Genomic DNA, 19,495 nt, shown 5'->3' with positions numbered 1-19,495 from the left:
TATGAATTTTAGAGCTATCTGTTTGTGTTCATGAAAAATGTTGTTGGAATTCTGATAGGGATTGCACTGAATCTGTAAATTACTTTGCGCAGGATGGCCACTTTGACAATATTAATTCTTCCTATCCATGAGCACAAAACAGATTTCCATTTATTGGTGTCTTCTTTAATTTCTCTTGAGTGTCTTGTCAGAGTATAGGTCTTTCACCTCTTCAGTTAGGTTTATTCCTATGTATTTTATTCTTTCTGATGCAATTGTAAATGGAATTGCTTTCCTGATTTCTCTTTCTGCTAGTTTATAGTATATAGGAATGCAACAGATTTCTGTGTATTAATTTTGTATTCTGCAACTTTTCTAAATTCAGTTATTAGTTCTAGTAGTTTTTTGGTAGATTCTTTAGGGTTTTCTATGTACAATATCATGTCATTTGCAAACAGGGACAGTTAACTTCTTCCTTACCAGTCTGGATGCCTTTTATCTCTGTGTTGTCTGATTGCTGTGCTCAGGACCTCCAATACTAAGTTAAATAAAAGTGGTGAGAATGGACATCCTTGTCTTGTTCCCTACCTTAAAGGAAAAGCTTTTAGCTTCTTGCTGTTAAGTATGATGTTGGCTGTGGGTTTGTCATATGTAGCCATTTTTATGTTGAGTATATACCCTCTATACCCTTTTTTTTTCATTTTTTTATTCATGAATGGAAGGTTGAATTTTGTCAAATGCTTTTTCAGTATCTGTTGAGATGATCATGTGGTTTTTACCCCTTTTTTGTTAATGTGGTGTATTGATTTACAAATATTGTACCATCCTGCATCCCTGGAATAAATCCCACTTCGTCATGATGGATGATCTTGAAGTTTTTTTAAAATCTGATTTGCTAATATTTTGTTGAGGGTTTTTGCCTCTTTGTTCATCAGGAATACTAGTTTGTAATTTTCTTTTCTGTGGTATATTTGCCTCCTTTTGGTGTTAGAGTGATGCTGGCCTCATAGAATGAGTGTGGAAGTATTCCCTCCTCTTCTACTTTTTGGAATAGTTTAACAAGGATGTATTATTAATTCTTCTTTAAATGTTTGGTAGAATTCAGCTGGGAAGCTATATGGACATGGAATTTTGTGTTTTGGGAGTGTTTTGATTACCAATTTGATTTCATTGCTAGTAATTGCTGTCCTCAGATTTTCTCTTTTTGTGTCAATCTTAGAAGGTTGTATTTTTCTAGAAGGCTGTCCATTTCTTCTAGGTTATTCAATTAATTGGCATATATAATTTTTCATAGTATTCTCTAATAATTCTTTGTGTTTCTGTGGTGTCTGTTGTCATTATTTTTTCTTCATTTCTGATTTTGTTTGAGGGCACACTGTTTTTTTCTTGAGAAGTCTAGCTGGGGGTTTATCTATTTTGTTTATTTTCTCAAAGAACCAGCTCCTGGTTTCATTAATTTTTTTTCTATTGTTTTATTTTTCTCTATTTTATTTCTGCTCTGATCTTTATGACGTCCCTGTTCTACTAAATTTGGACTTCATTTTTTCTTCTTTTTCTAGCATCTTTAATTGTGAGGTTAGACTATTTGAGATTGTTCTTGGTTACTGAGGTAGGCCTGTACTGCTATGTAGTTTCTTCTGAGAACTGTCTTTGTCACATGCACATATTTTGGGTTGCTGAGTTGTTGTTTTCGTTTACTTCCATGCATTTCTTGATTTGTTTTTATTTGGTCATTGATCCACTGATTATTTTGAAGCATGTTGTGTAGCCTCCATGTGTTTGTAGATCTTGTTTTCTTTGTGTAATTTATTTATGGTTGCATATCATTGTGGTCTGACAAGCTTCTTGATGCAATTTCTATCTTTTTCAATTTATGGAGGATCTTCTTGTGGCCTGGGGTGTGATTTAGTTGAGAAAACGTTCCATGTACACTTCAGGAAAACGTATGTCCTGCTGCTTTTGGTGGAGTGTTCTGTAGATATCTGTTAAGTCCACTGGATCTAATGTATTGTTCTGTGCTTCTGTTTCCTTATTTTTTTCTATCTATTGATGTAAATGGTGTGTTAAAATGAGTGTGTTGAAATCCATTTCCCCCTTTAATTCTATTAATATTTGTTTTACATATTTAGGTGCTCCTATATTGGGTGCATATTTATAATGGCTATATCCTCTTGTTGGACCGACCCCTTTATCATTACGTAATGTCCTTCCTTGTCCCTTGTTACTTTGTTTTGAAATCTATCTTGTCTGATATAAGTACTGCTACTCTGTCTTTTTTCTCCCTAATATTAATTATGAAAAAATTTTTTTCATCATTTCATCTTTAGTCTGTGTACATCTTTGGGTCTGAAATGAGTCTCTTAGAGGCAGCATATAGATGGGTCTTGTTTTATTTTTTTCTTATTTTTTAAAATTTTGCTATCATTAATGTACAATTACATGAGCAACTTATGGTTACTCGACTTCTCCCATTATCAAGTCTCTACCACATAACCCATTAAAATCACTGTCCATCAGCATAGTAAGATGCTATAGAATCACTACTTGTCTTTTCTGTGTTACACTGCCTGCCCATGCTCCCGTCCATTGTGTGTGCTAATCATAATGCCCCCTTTTCCCCCTTATCCCTCTCTTTGCACCCATCCTCTCCAGTCCCTTTCCCTTTGGTATCTGTTAGTTCATTCTTGGGTTCTCTGAGCCTGCTGCTGTTTTGTTCCTTCAGTTTTTGCTTTGTTCTTATACTCCACAGATGAGTGAAATCATTTGATACTTGTCTTTCCTTGCTTGGCTTATTTCACTGAGCATAAGACCCTCTAGCTCCACACATGCTGCAAATGGTACGATTTGTTTTCTTCATGTGGCTGAATAATATTACATTGGGTATATGTATCACATTTCGTTTATCCATTCATCTACTGAACGACACTTAGGTTGCTGGCATAGCTTGGCTATTCTAAATAGTGTTGAGATAAGCATAGGGGTGCACGTCTTTTTGAAACTGGGCTCCTGCATTCTTACAGTAAATTCCTAGGAGTGGAATTCCTGGGTTAAATGGTATTTTTATTTTTAGCTTTTTGAGGAATCTCCATACTGCTTTCCACAATGGTTGAACTAATTGACATTCCCACCAGCAGTGTAGGAGGGTTCGCTTTCTCCACATCCTCGTCAACACTTGTTGTTTTTCTTTTGTATGTTGGCCATCCTAACTGGTGTAGGGTGATATCTCATTGTGGTTTTAATTTGCATTTCTCTGATGATTAACAATGTGGAATATCTTTTCATGTGTCTGTTGGCCATCTGAATTTCTTCTTTGGAGAACTGTCTGTTCAGCAGCTCTGATCATTTTTTAATCAGATTATTTGCTTTTTGTTTGTTGAGGTGCGTGAGCTCTTTATATATTTTGAATGTCAACGCTTTATCGGATCTGTCAGTTATGAATATATTCTCCCAATCTGTAGGATGCCTTTTTGTTCTATTGATAGTGTCCTTTGCTGTACAGAAGCTTTTCAGCTTGATATAGTCCCACTTGTTCATTTTTGCTTTTGTTTCCCTTGCCCGGGGAGATATGTTCATGAAGAAGTTGCTCATATTTATGTCCAAGGGATTTTTGCTTATGTCTTTTTCTAAGAGTTTTATGGTTTCATGAGTTACATTCAGGTCTTTGATCCATTTCGAGTTTACTTTTGTGTATGGGGTTAGACAATGATCCAGTTTCATTCTCTTACATGTAGCTGTCCAGTTTTGCCAATACCAGCTGTAGAAGAGGCTGTTATTTCCCCATTGTATATCCATGGCTCCTTTATCATATATTAATTGACCATATATGTTTGGGTTAATGTTTGGAGTCTCTATTCTGTTCCACTGGTCTGTGGCTCTGTTCTTGTGCCAGTACCAAATTGTCTTGATTATTGTGGTGTTGTAGTAAAGCTTGAAGTTGAGATTCCCCCCTGCTTTATTCTTCCTTCTTAGGATTGCTTTGGCTATTCAGGGTCTTTTGTGGTTCCATATGAATTTTAGAACTATTTATTCCAGCTCATGGAAGAATGCTATTGGTATTTTGATAGGGATAGCAATGAATCTGTAGATTGCTTTAGGCAGGATGGCCATTTTGACAATATTAATTGTTTCTACTCAAGAGCATGGGATGGATTTCTATTTGTTAATGTCCTCTTTAATTTCTCTTAAGAGTGTCCTGTAGTTTTCAGGGTATAGGTCTTTCACTTCCTTGGTTAGGTTTATTCCTAGGTATTTTATTCTTTATGATGCAATTGTGAATAGAAGTGTTTTCCTGATTTCTCTTTCTGCTAGTTCATCCTTAGTGTATAGGAAAGCCACAGATTTCTGTGTGTTAATTTTGTATCCTGCAACTTTGCTGAATTCCGATATTAGTTCTAGTCATTTTGGAGTGGAGTCTTTAGGGTATTTCATGTACAATATCATGTCATCTGCAAATAGTGACAGTCTGACTTCTTCCTTACCAATCTGGATGCCTTTTATTTCTTGGTGTTGTCTGATTGCCATGGCTAGGACCTCCAGTACTATTTTGAATAAAAGTGGGGAGAACGGGCATCCCTGTCTTGCTCCTGATCTTAGGGGAAAAGCTTTCAGTTTCTTGCTGTCAAGTATGATGTTGGCTGTGGGTTTGTCATATTTGGCCTTTTTATGTTGAAGTACTTGCCCTCTATACCCATTTTGCTGAGAGTTTTTATCATGAATGGATGTTGAATTTTGTTGAATGATTTTTTAGCATCAATGGAGATGATCATGTGGTTTTTGTCCTTCATTTTCTTGATGTGGTGGATGATGTTGATGGATTTTTGAATGTTGTACCATCCTTGCATCCCTGAGATGAATCCCACTTGGTCATGGTGTATGAACCTCTTGATGAATTTTTGAATTCGGTTTGCTAATATTTTGTTGAGTAGTTTTCAATCTATGTTCAGGGATATTGGTCTGTAATTTTCTTTTTTTGTTGGGGTCTTTGCCTGGTTTTGATATTAGGGTGATGCTGGCTTCACAGAATGAGTCTGGAAGTATTCCCTCCTCTTCTATTTTTTGGAAAACTTTAAGGAGAATGCGTATTATGTCTTCTCTGTATGTCTGATAAAATTCAGCGGTAAATCCATCTGGCCTGGGGATTTGTTCTTGGGTAGATTTTTTATTACCAATTCAATTTCATTGCTGATAATTGGTCTGTTTATATTTTCTGTTTCTTCCTTGGTCAGTCTTAGAAGGTTGTATTTTTCTAGAAAGTTGTCCATTTCTGCTAGGTTATTCAGTTTGCTAGCATATAGATTTTCATACTATTCTCTAATAATTCTGTGTTTCTGTGGTGTCTGTCATGCTTTTTCCTTTCTCATTTCTGATTCTGTTTATGTGTGTAGATTCTCTTTTTCTCTTAGTAAGTCTGGCTAGGGGTTTATCCATTTTATTTATTTTCTCAAAGAACCAGCTCTTGGTTTCATTAATTTTTTCTATTAATTTATTCTTCTCAATTTTATTTATTTCTTCTCTGATCTTTATTATGTCCCTCCTTCTGCTGACTTTGGGCCTCATTTGTTTTCTTTTTCCAGTTTCAATAATTGTGACTTTAGACTTTCATTTAGGATTGTTCTTCCTTTTTTAAATAGGCCTGGATTGCTATATACTTCCCTCTTAGAACTGCCTTTGCTGTTTCCCACAGAATTTGGGGTATTGTCCTGTGACTTTCACTTGTCTCCATATATTGCTTGATCGCTTTTAAATTGGTCATTGATCCATTGATTATTTAGGAGCATGTTTTTAAGTCTCCATGTGTTTGTGAGCCTTTTTGTTTTCTTTGTAAAATTTTTCTGTAGTTTTATACCTTTGTAATCTGAGAAGTTGGTTGGCAGAATTTCAATATTTTTTAATTTACTGAGGTTCTTTTTGTGGCCTAGTATGTGGTTCTTGTTTTCTTATCCATTCTGCCACTCTATGTCTTTTGATTGGTGCATTCATTCCATTTACATTTAAGGTAATTAATGATATATATGTACTTACTGCCACTTTATTAACTGTTTTCTCATTTTTATAGCTCCTATCTGTTCCTTTCTTCTTCTTTTATACTCTTGTTATTTCACAGTTTTGTTTTGTGTTGTGATTGTATTCCACTTTGTGTGTGTGTGTGTGTGTATCTACTGTAGGCTTTAGTTTTGTGGTTATCGAAGGTTCAAGAATAGCTTCCTTACTATATAACAGTCTATCCTAAATTGCTGATTACTGTATTTCAAGCACAATGTAAAGGTATTTCTTTTTCTTCCTCCTCTATACTTCATGTATTAGATGGCATAATCTGTACTTTTTGTGTATCTTTGACTGAGTTTGTGAATAGTTTATTTTGCTTCTTTTGTTTTAATTTTTTACTTGCTTGGTAATTAATTGGTCTACTACTTTTAGTGTGGGTTTATTTTCACTGATGAAAGCTATTTAGCCTTAGGGTCATTTCCATCTACAGCAGTCCTTTTAACATACCTTGTATGGTTGGTAGTGGTGGTGAATTTCTTAACTTTTATCTGGAAATTGTTTAATCTCTCTTTCAAATTTAAGTGATAATCTTGCTCAGTAGAGGATTCTTGGTTGGAAGTCCTTCTGTTTCAGTCCATTAAATATATCATGCTGCCCTTCTGGCCTGTAAAATTTCTACTGAGAAATCTGATAGCCGGATGGGGTTTCCTTTTAAGTAATCTCTTTTCTCTCTCTGGCTACTTTCCATACTCTCTCCTCATCCTTGATCTTTTCCATTTTAATTATTATATGTATTGGTACTATCTTCCTGGGGTTTCTTTTGTTAGGGGCTCTCTGTACCTCCATGACCTGAGTGTCTATTTCCTGCCGCAGATTGGGGAATTTTTCAACAATTATTTCCTTAGAGAGACTTGCTATCCCTTTGTCTCCCTCTTCTCTTTCTGCTACCCCTATTATGTGAATATTGTTTTGTTTGGATTAGATCACAGCTCATTATTCTTTCATTCCTAGAGATTGGTTTTTCTCTGTTCCTCAGCTTCATTGTTTTCCTGTTGTCTAAGTTCCATCTCAATGACTGTCTCCTCTACCTGCAGTAACCTACTTTTAAATCCCTCCATTGTATCTTTCATTTCAGATATGGTATTCTTCAGCTCTAAGTGGCTCTGTTTCAGAACTTCTATCTCTTTGTTGAAGTCCTCCCTGAAATCTTGAATATTTTTCTGTAGATCTGTGAGCATGCTTATGACTCTTACTTTGAAATCTTTATCACAAAGATTGGTGATTTCCATTTCGTTTAGCCTCTTTCTGGTGTCTTCTCCTGTAGTTTTGTTTGGAACATACTCCTCTGCCTCCTCATTTTGTCAGCGTTTCTGTTTCTTCCTTTGTATTTAGATGGGTCTGCTATGCTTCCTGGCCTATGGTATAATAGCTTTATGAAGAAGGTGTCCTGTGGTGCCCAGAAGCACAAGACTCTTTACTTTCTAGTGTCTGATTCTACTTTGCAAGAGCCTCAGCTGTTGGTGTGCAGCAGGCAGGGCTGCCTTTCTGTCTGTGCTGGCAGTTTGCTTTGGCCATCATCTTTGTGCTCAGTGCAGAAGTTTCTGCGGGAATCGCTGTGGGAAGGGCTGTCCCTACTTGCCCTGCATCAATGGCGGGGCTGCAGAATTAATGGGTTGGGTGGGCTAATGTGTGAAGCTCTGCCCAAGTCTGAATGCTGCACTGGGGTTGGACACCCACAGGAAGAAAGGAGCTCTTGGGGCTGTCTCCTGAAGGCATCTCCCGTCTTGGGCTGAAATGGAGCAGAGAAAGCTGGGAGAGTCTCCCTCTCCCTGTCAAGCAGCAAAGTCTGATGCTGATGCTGGGCCGAGTGGGTTATCTGGCAGTGTGCATAGGGAGGAGCCTCAGGGCTGCGTTGCCAATGAGGGGGATGGAGCATCTGGGGCTCCTGAGAGTTCCCAATCTGTTTGGGCCCAGGGAAGGGTAGGGAGGTATCCATCCACCAGCCCTTTCTCCTAAGGAGTAAGCTCCATCCAACCCTTACCCCTGGAACCCCTCCTGCTGCTGGCAAGTCTTTCAAACTGCCACCTCTGCTTTTTATCTTTGGGGGATCAGTGGAGTGTGCCTGTTCTCCACAGCAGCTGGAGTCTTAGCCTCCCCAAGTGTTCCACCTGTTCTTGGTGTCCAGCCCTGGTAATCACCAGATCCTAATGAAATGTGGGCTCATGCTCCTAGAGCAGATCTCCAGGGCTAGGTGTTCAGTGATCCTGGGCTCCTAACCCCTCTTGGCTCCGTTCGTCTTTCTCCTGCTTGTTGGCTAAGGTGGAGGGATGGCTTGGGTCCTGCTCTATTGCAGCTCTTCCACTTCTCCCTTTTCTGTGAGGTATTCTCTTCTTTTCCAGGTATAGGTAGTCTGTTCTGCTGTCTTCAGGTTTAGTTGTATTTGCTGCATTTTCTTCTTTTATTTGTTTTTGGGAGGAGGTTTCACCTTGTCTTCCTACTCTGCCATCTTTTTCTCCACTCCCACCAACTGAGATCTTTTTTATGTAAAAAGCAGTCAGATGAATTCTCTCCAGCTCATATTTGTATATCTGGTTCACTGAAACTATGCACAGGACTTTGTCCTTATTTGCTAAACCTCATTCTTAAAAAATATATAAAAAGTAGTTTTGACTCTTATCTTTTTTCTGACATCCATCTTAATAGCTCTCTGATTATTTTACTTCAACTTCAGCACAGGCAGTGTGACACATTTCTAATTGGAAATACACCTCCTCTATTCTCCACCAATATCCAGAAGTGGTGGGCTGAAAGGACCCTAAATGGGAGTCTGTCCTCCAGATACTACAAGGGTTTCACTTATAAGCTATTTTTACCTGCATTTGTGGGTTTACTAATGAGCTTAAGGAATGTTTGAAATATTTATTTCATTGGTAACAGAAATGATACTCATGTAGACTGCTTAGAATTACCATTGGACATCTCTCTGCCTTTGCTTAAACTGAGGTATAAAATTCTGGCAAGTCCATGAACCAATATGCTTTGGAATGATGCTGAAGTTCCAATTTCATATGTATAATGCAGGTTTCCACAGCCTGATCTTTTTAGGTTGGCTAAATACCTCCTCTAGAACAGTGGCTTGCAAAGTGTGGTCTGGGGCCCCCTGAGAATCTTTCAGGGAGTCAGCAAAGTCAAAAACATTTTCATAATAACATTAAAAACTTATCTGTCCTTTCACTCTCCTTATCTCATGAGAACACAGTGGGGTTTTCTAGAGGCTGCAGGAGGTGTGATGATGATGTCATCCCTCTAACAATTACTGGAATTTGTGCTTATGTATTCCTTTCAAAATTTTCTGTTTAATTTCTAATATAATAAACATCAACAAATACAACCCACAGGAACAAAAGCTCTTTGGGGTACACAAAACATTTTAAGAGTGTTAAGGGGATTCTAAGTACAAGATGTTTGAGAACTACTGCTCTAAAATATTTTTATATATGCCCCATATGATCATTCATGCAAAATATCCATTCCAAGTGCTTAAAGAACAGGCAGCAGAGACTTCACACATCTTACAATAACTGGTGGATGTTTGTTTTGGGGTCTGCTTAGGATAAAATGAAATAAAATGCAAATTGCTGAAGAAAGGACTTGGAATCTAAGCCCAATAAATATAAGTCATTTTCCACTCCTTTTGTTATCATTGATCTTGTAGTGTACCTTTATAAGTCACCTTAAATTGCTCCTGGAACTCAGTGCAGGTGTAAATATTGAGTTTTTCTTTTTTTAAGAAAAAAAAAAAAACAGAAGAGAAATGAAATTCATTTGACATGACTTTTTACCAAAGTCACACTGATCACCACTTCTTTCATGTAAGAGCTCACCAATTATCTGATTAATAGCTTATCCTAGATATTTGTTGGGGACTGATGACTGCATTCAACTTTAATAGTCTATTTTCTAGACACCTTTCCTTTCCTTTGCAAATTGCTCTTTGCTGATCACTAATCTTTTGATTCCTCTCTTATCAGTCAAAAACACTCACTGATGGTGGATGGCAATCACCTTTGCTAAATGTTCAGTATAATGAGATATAATTTATATAAATCCAAATGCTTAGATTCATCTGAAGTGTCTAGCTGCTCTATAATTATATACTTACTTATACTGTGTTACAATTCCTTCGTAATAATGCTTTTCCCACCCTTTCCAGTTTGAAAACAATCCTCCTTGATAGAGAAAATGGGATGCAAAAAATAAGTTCTCACCTTATTTATATACCTCAATATGACACCATTCTCATGATAATAAACTGGCATCTGTTTTTATTTTTTTCCCCAAGTCATATGCCTAGTAAGAAGGTACTTAAGTCAATCAGTCCATTTTATACAGGCCAATGAATGATAAAATCTTTATTTTTAGGTATCTTAAATAAAATTAACCATAGAGGTAAATATTCAATGTATCAGTATAAATTCTCGGACTCATTAAATCCTTAGAATTTTTTTTCTTATTCTGTAAAATTACCTTCCTATCTTATAAGGAAAAATAAAATAGAGTGGGGAAAAGTTCACTATTTTCATCTTCTAGTTCAATGTTTGCTGGAACATACAGGAACTAACATTCTAATAACTACTGAACTGAAAATATTACAATTTCTAAAACACACTTTCTAATCTTCCCACACTTTGTAACACATCACAGACTTAAAGCTGACTGAACAAACTAAGTATAATTACTTATATGTTTTGCCTAAATATAACATGACTTAAGAAGTAAAATAAAATGTGAGCAAGATCACCAAGAATCAGCAGTCCTAGAATGTCTGCTGGTATCTGGCATACCAGAACATTCTCTCTGCGTTGGGATGACTAGTCATGCCCCTCACTGCACCCTCCTGATCCCTGTACTTTACTGTGGGTTATCTTGTTGACCAAAGCATTTGCAAAAGGGTACTCCATCATATTCAGCAAAATAATTCAAGTTTAATCTTAACCACCAATATGAAAACAAAAAGTTCTTAACTACTATATGTTTTAATATATGATATTTAATGTTATGAAATGTTTTCATTCATTTTTAAACAGATACTCAAAAACTACTGTATTCCAAAAAGGTAACCTATCCATCAGCTTCCTCTGTAACAATGAAGAGCAGTTCAAATTTGGGGGATACAAATTGACCTATTTCTCTTTAATTACACATGACAATCCCCAGTTCACTACAATACTTGCCAAAAAAAAAAAAAAATGGGTCACTGAACTACATTCCTATGTGAAGTGTGCTTCCAAAAAGAAACTATTGTACTGTTAAATTAGTTTTAGAAAGGTCACATACTGTTTCAAAGTTCCAGGGAAAAGTTTTGTCTCTCCAGTTCTTGTTGTACAGTATGTGTAATTAGGCACTTAGTAAATACACGCTTTTAATGTTATTGAAGAACAGAGTAAGGAAGACCTGGTTAAGAATACTAGGTATTCTGTTTTACAGGACCTCAGTCACAGTACTTCTCTAGAAAGTGAGCATAACTACCCTGGTTATATATAAAAGAGCCTTCTGAATTTAATTATATGCTGGTCATTATTCAGTAAATTCACAAGGTAAGTCTGATTCCCTGAAGGAGAAGCTTATCAATGGTAAGACCACATTAGCTGAATTTCCTCAAACTTTGGTCTAATTTGTTACAATTAGGTGTAATGGCAACAAGATAGATGGAAGAAAGCCACTAAGAACAGTATATTTTTTAGGGACTTTATGTTCAAACAAGCTGTAACAATTCAAGTTCAAACAAGCACCTTTTTCTTTGTAAAGTCATTCAGTAATGAGAAAGAATCCAAGAAATCATGTTCCCTTTGAGACTAACTCTAGCCTTCCCAGGTAAGTAATATGGTACACACGAAAGATAGCTGATTAGGTAACTTCAGTGCTAGGTTTCAATTCCAGCGCACCAATAATGAGAAGCTGGATAACCTAAAGAAGCCACTGATCCAGCACTCAGTTTTCACATTAGTCAAAAAGAGTGGGCTAAGTGACAAGATCTCTCAGTTTCTTTGAGCTCTAACACACCCTACAAGTCTAATCATTAGTATTCCATATTCCAAATTTGGCTGAGTCTGGACTTTAATTAGGGAATAAGGGAAGAATCTCTATAGAAGAATAGAGCTAGAGAAAGGGGATTAATCACTGTTCTCTATTATACTACCATTTGCTTTCATAACACTTTTGTCACCTATACCAGTTACAGAGTGAAATCATCTATTTAAACTAGTATTTCCTGTTAATCACACAACTCCAAACAAACACAGCTCTACTGAAAAAAATGACCCTAATTTTGTCAATTTTACTTTGGGTTCTGGGCAGTTTTGCTCTTTATATTCTCCTATTTCAGTTACAATAAAAGTACCCATTTAAAAAATTTCATCAAGCTATACACAACACATAAATTTGTGTATTTTTGTATACATTGTACTTCAATAAAAAAGGTATTCAAAATAGAACACACATTTCCTGAAATCTATAAGTATGTACAATTTTTGTGAAACATAATCTCAAATTGGCTCTCTTGTGTAGCATGTCTAAAAGTGAAGGTTAATGGGTTGCAATATTTTGCCCTTAGACACAGCCAAGACTTATCAACAAGAATAGGATATAAACCCAAAAGGAATTCTTCATTTTAGTGGGTTACAGGATCAAATGCCTAACCGGTGTGGGAAGGAGCTTGCCTAAGTAACCTAGAAAGTCAAATGTCAGTTTAGTTTAGTATTAATTGTTACTGTTGTTTTTGGAAGCCTATTTGATCAGCTCTTTTGGCAAGGAAGTACAAATGCTAAATCAAAAGCCATGTGATCCATGAGCATATCACAGAAGGAACTAGGACCCTAGCCTGTCAATAACTTGAAGAGGGATTGTAAACTAAAAACTTGGTGCTAAATTCTCTCAAGCATCCTATTTCTAAAATAGAAGGAATATCTACCACACAGTAATATTCATAACAATGTTGTCAAAAGTTCAAATGAGGTACTAACATCGTAGTACTTAAAAAAAGAGGTGAGAAGTAGTAGTAGTAACTAGCAGTAATAATAGCAGTAATGAGCATTTATTATGTTCTAATTATTGTTCTTAACACTACACAATTATTTACCCATTATCACTGCAGCTATCACATCATGTATCTATTGTTTTTATTATTTTGACATTTTACAGAGCAGAAACAGAGGCACAGAGTGGTTAAATAACTTGCGCTAAGTTGTAGAGTTAATAAGCAATGGAGCTGAGACTGAACCAATGCAAACAATCTGGCTGCAGAACTACAGCTCTTAACTACCCAATATACTACTGTCTCTATGGCAAAAAGACCATGCTCATTTCACCATACCAAGGTTTCCATACAAATAGATGGGGGCTATCCTGGAATAATGGTTAGGCTTTGGATGGTCACATAGTTCTAGAAGACTGAGGCCATGTTTGAGAAATACTCTTACATCAATGTCCCTGAGGAAAAACAAAACTCTTTAAAGACCTGTTAGTGCTTGAAGAAAAAAAATCTTTGTAATCCTTCTCCCAAGTGAGTCTAAGTGGGTCATTTTGCTAGGACCAATCACAGTAAAACAAATTTTTCTGAAGTGATGATTTTAGCATATTAGAACCAGTTGATTATGTGTATCATGAATTAACTGATTTAAGAGATTGTTTCTTTGAGCTGATACCATAGCTGCCTGTGCTGGGTCTATCCATGAAATAAAAACTGAGCAGAAATTATCTGTTAGGTGGTTGGTTAAACTACTCACCAATATAGTTCTAAACTGGCTGTTAAAGACCCCATTTTCAAAATGTATAACAGTCATTGACCTGAGGGTAGTGCCTGTCCCTGTGTGAACTGAAGTTTCCATTGAACTCACCCTTTGACCTGAATGAAAGTGGGGCAATCGAAGCTGTCTAAGAGTGGATAGATTCAAGAAAAGCTGAAGATTCAAGAAAAGCTGATCTGGCTGGCTTTTCCAGGTTGGAAAGGAGAGGAGCAGAATTGCCCAGTCTTTTCCATATGTTGTGCCTACATCAGAAGAGAAGTGTTTAGCCTGGATCATACGAAAATGAGAGCTGCGATAATTTACATCTTTATATATCCTAAAGAATACTAGAACAAAAGTGTAGAGGTTTCTTTTTTAATATGTAAGAAAACATTCTCCAGTCCTCCATTTGAAAGAATCCTAAGAGACTGCATACAGAAACTCATAATTCATACAGAAGTGAATGAAAAACAAGATTTGACCCTGAGGTCATCAGCTATGGAATATGACCTGGGCAATCTGCTTGGTCAGCAAATTTAGTCTAAGTTCACTTTAGGACCCATGAAAATAAGAAGTTGGTAAAATAATTATAATTTCTAGCCATTTGGACAGAAAGAAAGTGAAAAGATGATTCAATACTCTGAGGCTAGAAGCACAAAAAAAGAAAAGGTTTCTAAAAAATGTAACAGAGATACTTGCGACTTTCTAAATTCACCCAAATCTAGAAGAAAGGGGCAACAGAATGGCATATTTAGATCTGTTTACCACAGGAAGACTAAACATAAAGTCTGTATTTACTTGCTGGCTTCCTCAATGAAAAATCATACAGAATTTACAAGAGTATACAAATAGACAAATCACAGACTATGATATTTACAGAATTAACATAAACAGGTCATAAACAAAAATTCTATTCATACAAAAATATCCTATCTTCAAAGCATGAAGAAAACTACAAACATGATTATGGCTAACAATTTGTTAAATGTTTTAGGTGATGGAAATCGTTATTATTTTTTTCAAAAGGGAAACAATGTACCTTAGATAGCTTCCAAAATAAGCAACAATATTTGGGTGTTTACAGTCTTTCATCATAATAATTTCTTGCTGCACAACTGCAAAGTCTTCTCCTAGAATAAAAAACAAGCATGTTGAATATTTAGTTGGTAAGTTTCAAAACGTTGATTTGTTTCAAAACATAGTAAGCAATGTTACTGATATTTTTTATGACAATTTCAGTTCTCACCTGATGACAGTAAAGTACAGTGATAAAAAGCATGATCTCTATTCCCAGACTATCTGGACTCAAATCCGAACTCTGTGTCTTACTAAGCTGTATAAACTTGGGCAAGTTATTTGATCTCTCTGTGCCAATTTCTCTGTAAAATGAAGATAAAAATAATCTCATAGGGCTATTGGAAGGGTTAAAATGGGCTTTTATAATATCTGAAAATAATATCTGTAAAATGCTTTAACAGTGTCTGGCACAGAACAAGTGCTATGCTGTATAAGCATTTGCTGATATTATTATTATTCATGCCTTGGATATAATCATACAATTCACTAGGAAACATCTATTTTTTCCTATATTACCAAATAACATTTAATATAATTTTAGAATACAAAAGTAATTATTTTTTAAGTTAGGGCAGGAATCCTTATGTACTAGAAGTGTCAAATCTATCTCCAGAGGTTCTTTGTAGTGCTAAGTGGCCTATGCTCTAGCAGTACTGGGTTACCAGATGGCCTACAAACAGGCACAGGCTTATCCTGTATTTGATTGCCTTGTTTCAACTGTGCTGGGATGCAAAATGGGATTGTAGTTTTAGGCCTTGTTAGACTTTAGTAAATAATCTCTCTCTTCCTATTCCCTCCCTGCCCAAATTCTTCAAAATAAGATCTGGTAATCCTATAGCAGTGTCACATGCTATGGCTCCTCAATGGACACTTGTCACAGAAAGAAACAGAACTGCAGGGAATGCAAATGTGGTCAACCAGAGACTGTGCAGAAAGAGAACAAATGGAAGTGCTTACATCTGAATCAATGTAGTTTTATATTGTTAATTCAGTTTTCAAGGCATTATATATTATGAATAGCCTGATTAAATGTATATTAGTGGCAAAGTAAAATACAAAATGCTTCATGAATTGCTGCTCAAATCATAAGTATCAGGTCATTATGGTAAGCCTTGACATTTCTGGTCTTGGCATTTTCCTACTGTAAATATAATTGTGGCTTAAAGTAGCCTAACCATGAGCCATTTGAACCCAGTATCAAAACCCACCTTACTGTCCCAGTTACAAGGGAAGAAGTAATGAAGAGACAATATGTCAGATTCCTAATTTCTGCAAAGATATGGGTACAAAATCAAAGATCTCCAAAGGAGAATACATTTTTATGCTTCTAAAATTTCAGAAGAAAATTACTGAATTGGGATTCTCGTCAGAGTTTACTTTCAATCATTAAGAATTTATAATCTTTAGTATATTAAGAACACTCCAAGTGAGAAATAATAAAGCCATAATGAAACTAATACCAGTTTGCAGGGATATTATAAATAACTCTGAAGGTTCTAAATTTTGCTTTTTTTATCTGTCTTTCCAATTGTACTTTTCCCCAATCTGGTGAAAGGGTTACATGCAATCAGAGTTGATCTAGTCAGAGTGAACTCTAGGACTTCAGACTGATGGTTAGAGGAGAGCAAGTGCTCTTTTCGGGGGTATCCCTGAAAGTTGTTAGTTAGCATTACACAACATTAAAGGGAGCCAACTTTAGAATAAAGCTGATTTGCAGAAAGCATTGAGGAAAACAGGAAAACAGGAAAAAGGGGGAAGGCAGAAAGCATGTGATGATGTATAACTGAACTACTACAGCAAGCTTCATGTGCCTCTATAATTTTTAGATATACCTGTACATGTCTAGTAAATTCCCTATACTGTTTATGCCACCTGCATTGTTTAATTTGTGGTTTCTGTTACTCCCAACAATAAACACCACAACTTTACAATGATCTCTGTATGTATCATGACATTTATGATGCTGCATCAATGTCTGTATGTCTATGTCCCTGACTAGAATGTTAGGTTCTCTAGGACAGGATTTTGCTTTAATTATCTTTGTACCCCTAGACAAATAAAACTGCTGCCTGAATCAATCTCCAATACCACCTAACACCTTTTCATAATGACTCTAAATTAGGAATACCTGCTTTTAATTTCATCCAATTATTAATATGTTTTATAAAATTATTTGCTCATTTGCAACTCCTAAACTTACTAACACCTGTGAGTAGCTTTAATTCTTTAACTACCTCTTTCTCATGATGTTGTTGATCCAAACAGCATCCTTCTTTTTCCTATTATATCATCTCCAACATTACAAGAATGGCTAAATTAAACCATTTTGTGGGGAAAAAATTCAAAGAAAAAAACCCACAACTCAAGTTCTAAATGTAACTGAAAAAGGTAGATGTGCTTTAGAAAAAAGAAAGTGGAGTTTCATACATTAATAATCCAAAGGAGCCTAATAGGAGATTTAAAGGACTTTCTTCACAATAAACAATAAACAATCTAAAATAACAACTAAAGGAACTATAAAAAGAACAAACCCCAAAGTTACTAAAGGAACATAATAAAGATCAAAGCAGAAATACAGAATAATAGAGAAAATAAAATGGAGAATCAGAAAAGAATAGAAAAAAATCAATGAAATCAAGAGCTGGTTTTCTGAGAAGATAAACAAAATAGACAATCCCTCGCCCAGGTTTACCAAGAAAAACAGAGAGGACACAAATAAAATCAGAAATGAAAAAGGAGAAGTTACAACTGACACCACAGAAATCCAAAGAATTATAGGAGAACTCTATGAAAAATTATATGCCAATACACTAGACAACCTAGAAGAAATGAACAAATTCCTATGAAACCACAATCTTCCAAGACTGACCCAGGAAGAAACAGAAAATCTGAAGACACGATTACCAGTAATGAAATTGATTAGTAATCAAAAGTCCCAACAAACAAAAAGTCCAGGACCAGATGGCATCACAGTAGAATTCTACCAAACATTTAAAGAAGAGCTAATACCCATCCCTCTTATGTATACAAAAAAAAATCGAAGAGGAGAGAATACTTCCAAACTCATTCTACAAGGCTAGCATTACTCTAATACCAAAACCAGCCAACTATAATACAAAAAAAAGAAAAAAGAAAAATTACAGACCAGTATCACTGATGAACAGATGCAAAAATCCTCAACAAAATGTTAGCAAATGGAATTCAAAAATATATAAAAAGGATCATCCGGGGGGCGGAGCCAGGATGGCGGCGTGAGTAGAGCAGTGGAAATCTCCTCCCCAAAACACATAGAGCTATGAAAATATAACAAAGAAAAATCTTCCTAAAATAGAGACCACAGGACACAGGACAACATCCAGACCACATCCACACCTGCAAGAACCCAGCGCCTTGCGAAGGGGGTAAGATACAAGCCCCGGCCCGGCGGGACCCGAGCGCCCCTCCCCCCGGCTCCCGGCGGGTGGAAAGAAACCGGAGCGGTTTTTTTTTTTGGCGAGCGCTTTTTGGAAGCCTTAAAGGGACGGGCCCCCGTTGCTAGGGAGGCAGGGTGGCGGGACCGGTGAGCAGGTGCCTGGGAACGGCGCCTGAGGACAAAGAATATCCCGCGTTTCTCCCTGCGGGACAGGCGGGAAGGTACCTGAGACCAGTGCCTGAGGACAGAGGAAATCGTGCGTTTTTCCCCTTTTTTTTTTTTTCTCTTTTTGGCGAGCGCTTTTTGGAAGCCTTAAAGGGACAGGGACCCCAGTGCTAGGGAGGCAGGGTGGCGGGACTGGTGAGCGGGTGCCTGGGACCGGCGCCTGAGGACAAAGAATATCCCACGTTTTTCCCTGCGGGACCGGTGGGCGGGTGCCTGAGACCGGCACTTGAGGACAGAGGAAATCGCGCGTTTTTCCCCTTTTTTATTTCTCTTTTCTGTGAGTGCTTTTTGGAAGCCTAAAAGGAACAGGGACCCCGGTGCTAGGGAGGCAGGGTGGTGGGACTGGTGAGCGGGTGCCTGGGACCGGCACCTGAGGACAAAGAATATCCCGCGTTTTTCCCTGTGGGACCGGTGGGTGGGTGCCTGAGACCGGCACCTGAGGACAGAAGAAATCGCGCGTTTTTCCCCTTTTTTTCTCTCTTTTTGGCGAGTGCTTTTTGGAAGCCTTAAAGGGACAGGGACCCCGGTGCTAGGGAGGCAGGGTGGCGGGATTGGTGAGTGGGTGCCTGGGACCAGTGCCTGAGGACAAAAAATATCAAGCGTTCCTTCCCTGCGGGACCGGTGGGTGGGTGCTTTTTGGAAGCCTTGAAAGGACAGGGACCCTGGTGCTAGGGAGACAGGGCAGCAGGACCAGTGAGCGGGTGCCTGGGACCGGCACATGAGGACAAAAAAAAAAAAAATCGCTTGTTTTTTCCTTTTTTTTTTTTTTTCTTTCTTTCTGTTCCCACTCTCATTGTTGCTGTTGTTGTTTTGGTTTGGAGAGTGCTTTTTGGAAGTCTTAAAGGGGCAGGACAGGTCACTTAGACCAGAGGCAGGGAATCTGGGGATCTCTGGGCACTCTAACCCCCTGGGCAGCAGGGAGCACAGAGGACCCTTACGGAGATAAATAGCCTCCTGGCCGCTCCCCCTCCAACGGGGCTCCACCATTTTGGAGGAATAGCCCCAGCCAGGCCAAGCCCACAGCAACAGCGGA

General features: G+C 37.3%; 1 protein-coding gene across 6 annotated transcripts in view; it reads right to left on the bottom strand.

The window, feature by feature from the left end:
* Positions 1-19,495, bottom strand: part of MAP4K3 (mitogen-activated protein kinase kinase kinase kinase 3) — a 254,608-nt gene that overhangs the window by 95,268 nt on the left and 139,845 nt on the right. For all 6 annotated transcript variants that reach the window (XR_005058777.2, XM_037009323.2, XM_037009324.2 and 3 more), the window contains one exon: positions 14,788-14,878. Coding sequence is in view for 4 of the 6 variants with exons in the window: in XM_037009323.2 (XP_036865218.1) it covers positions 14,788-14,878 (91 nt within the window). In the remaining 2 variants the exon portion in view is untranslated. The remainder of the gene's footprint in view (positions 1-14,787; positions 14,879-19,495) is intronic.

This window comes from Manis javanica, chromosome 1, assembly GCF_040802235.1.
Source record: "Manis javanica isolate MJ-LG chromosome 1, MJ_LKY, whole genome shotgun sequence".
In the NCBI taxonomy this organism is placed as follows: domain Eukaryota; kingdom Metazoa; phylum Chordata; class Mammalia; order Pholidota; family Manidae; genus Manis; species Manis javanica.
This window is presented reverse-complemented; position numbering and strand designations above follow the sequence as displayed.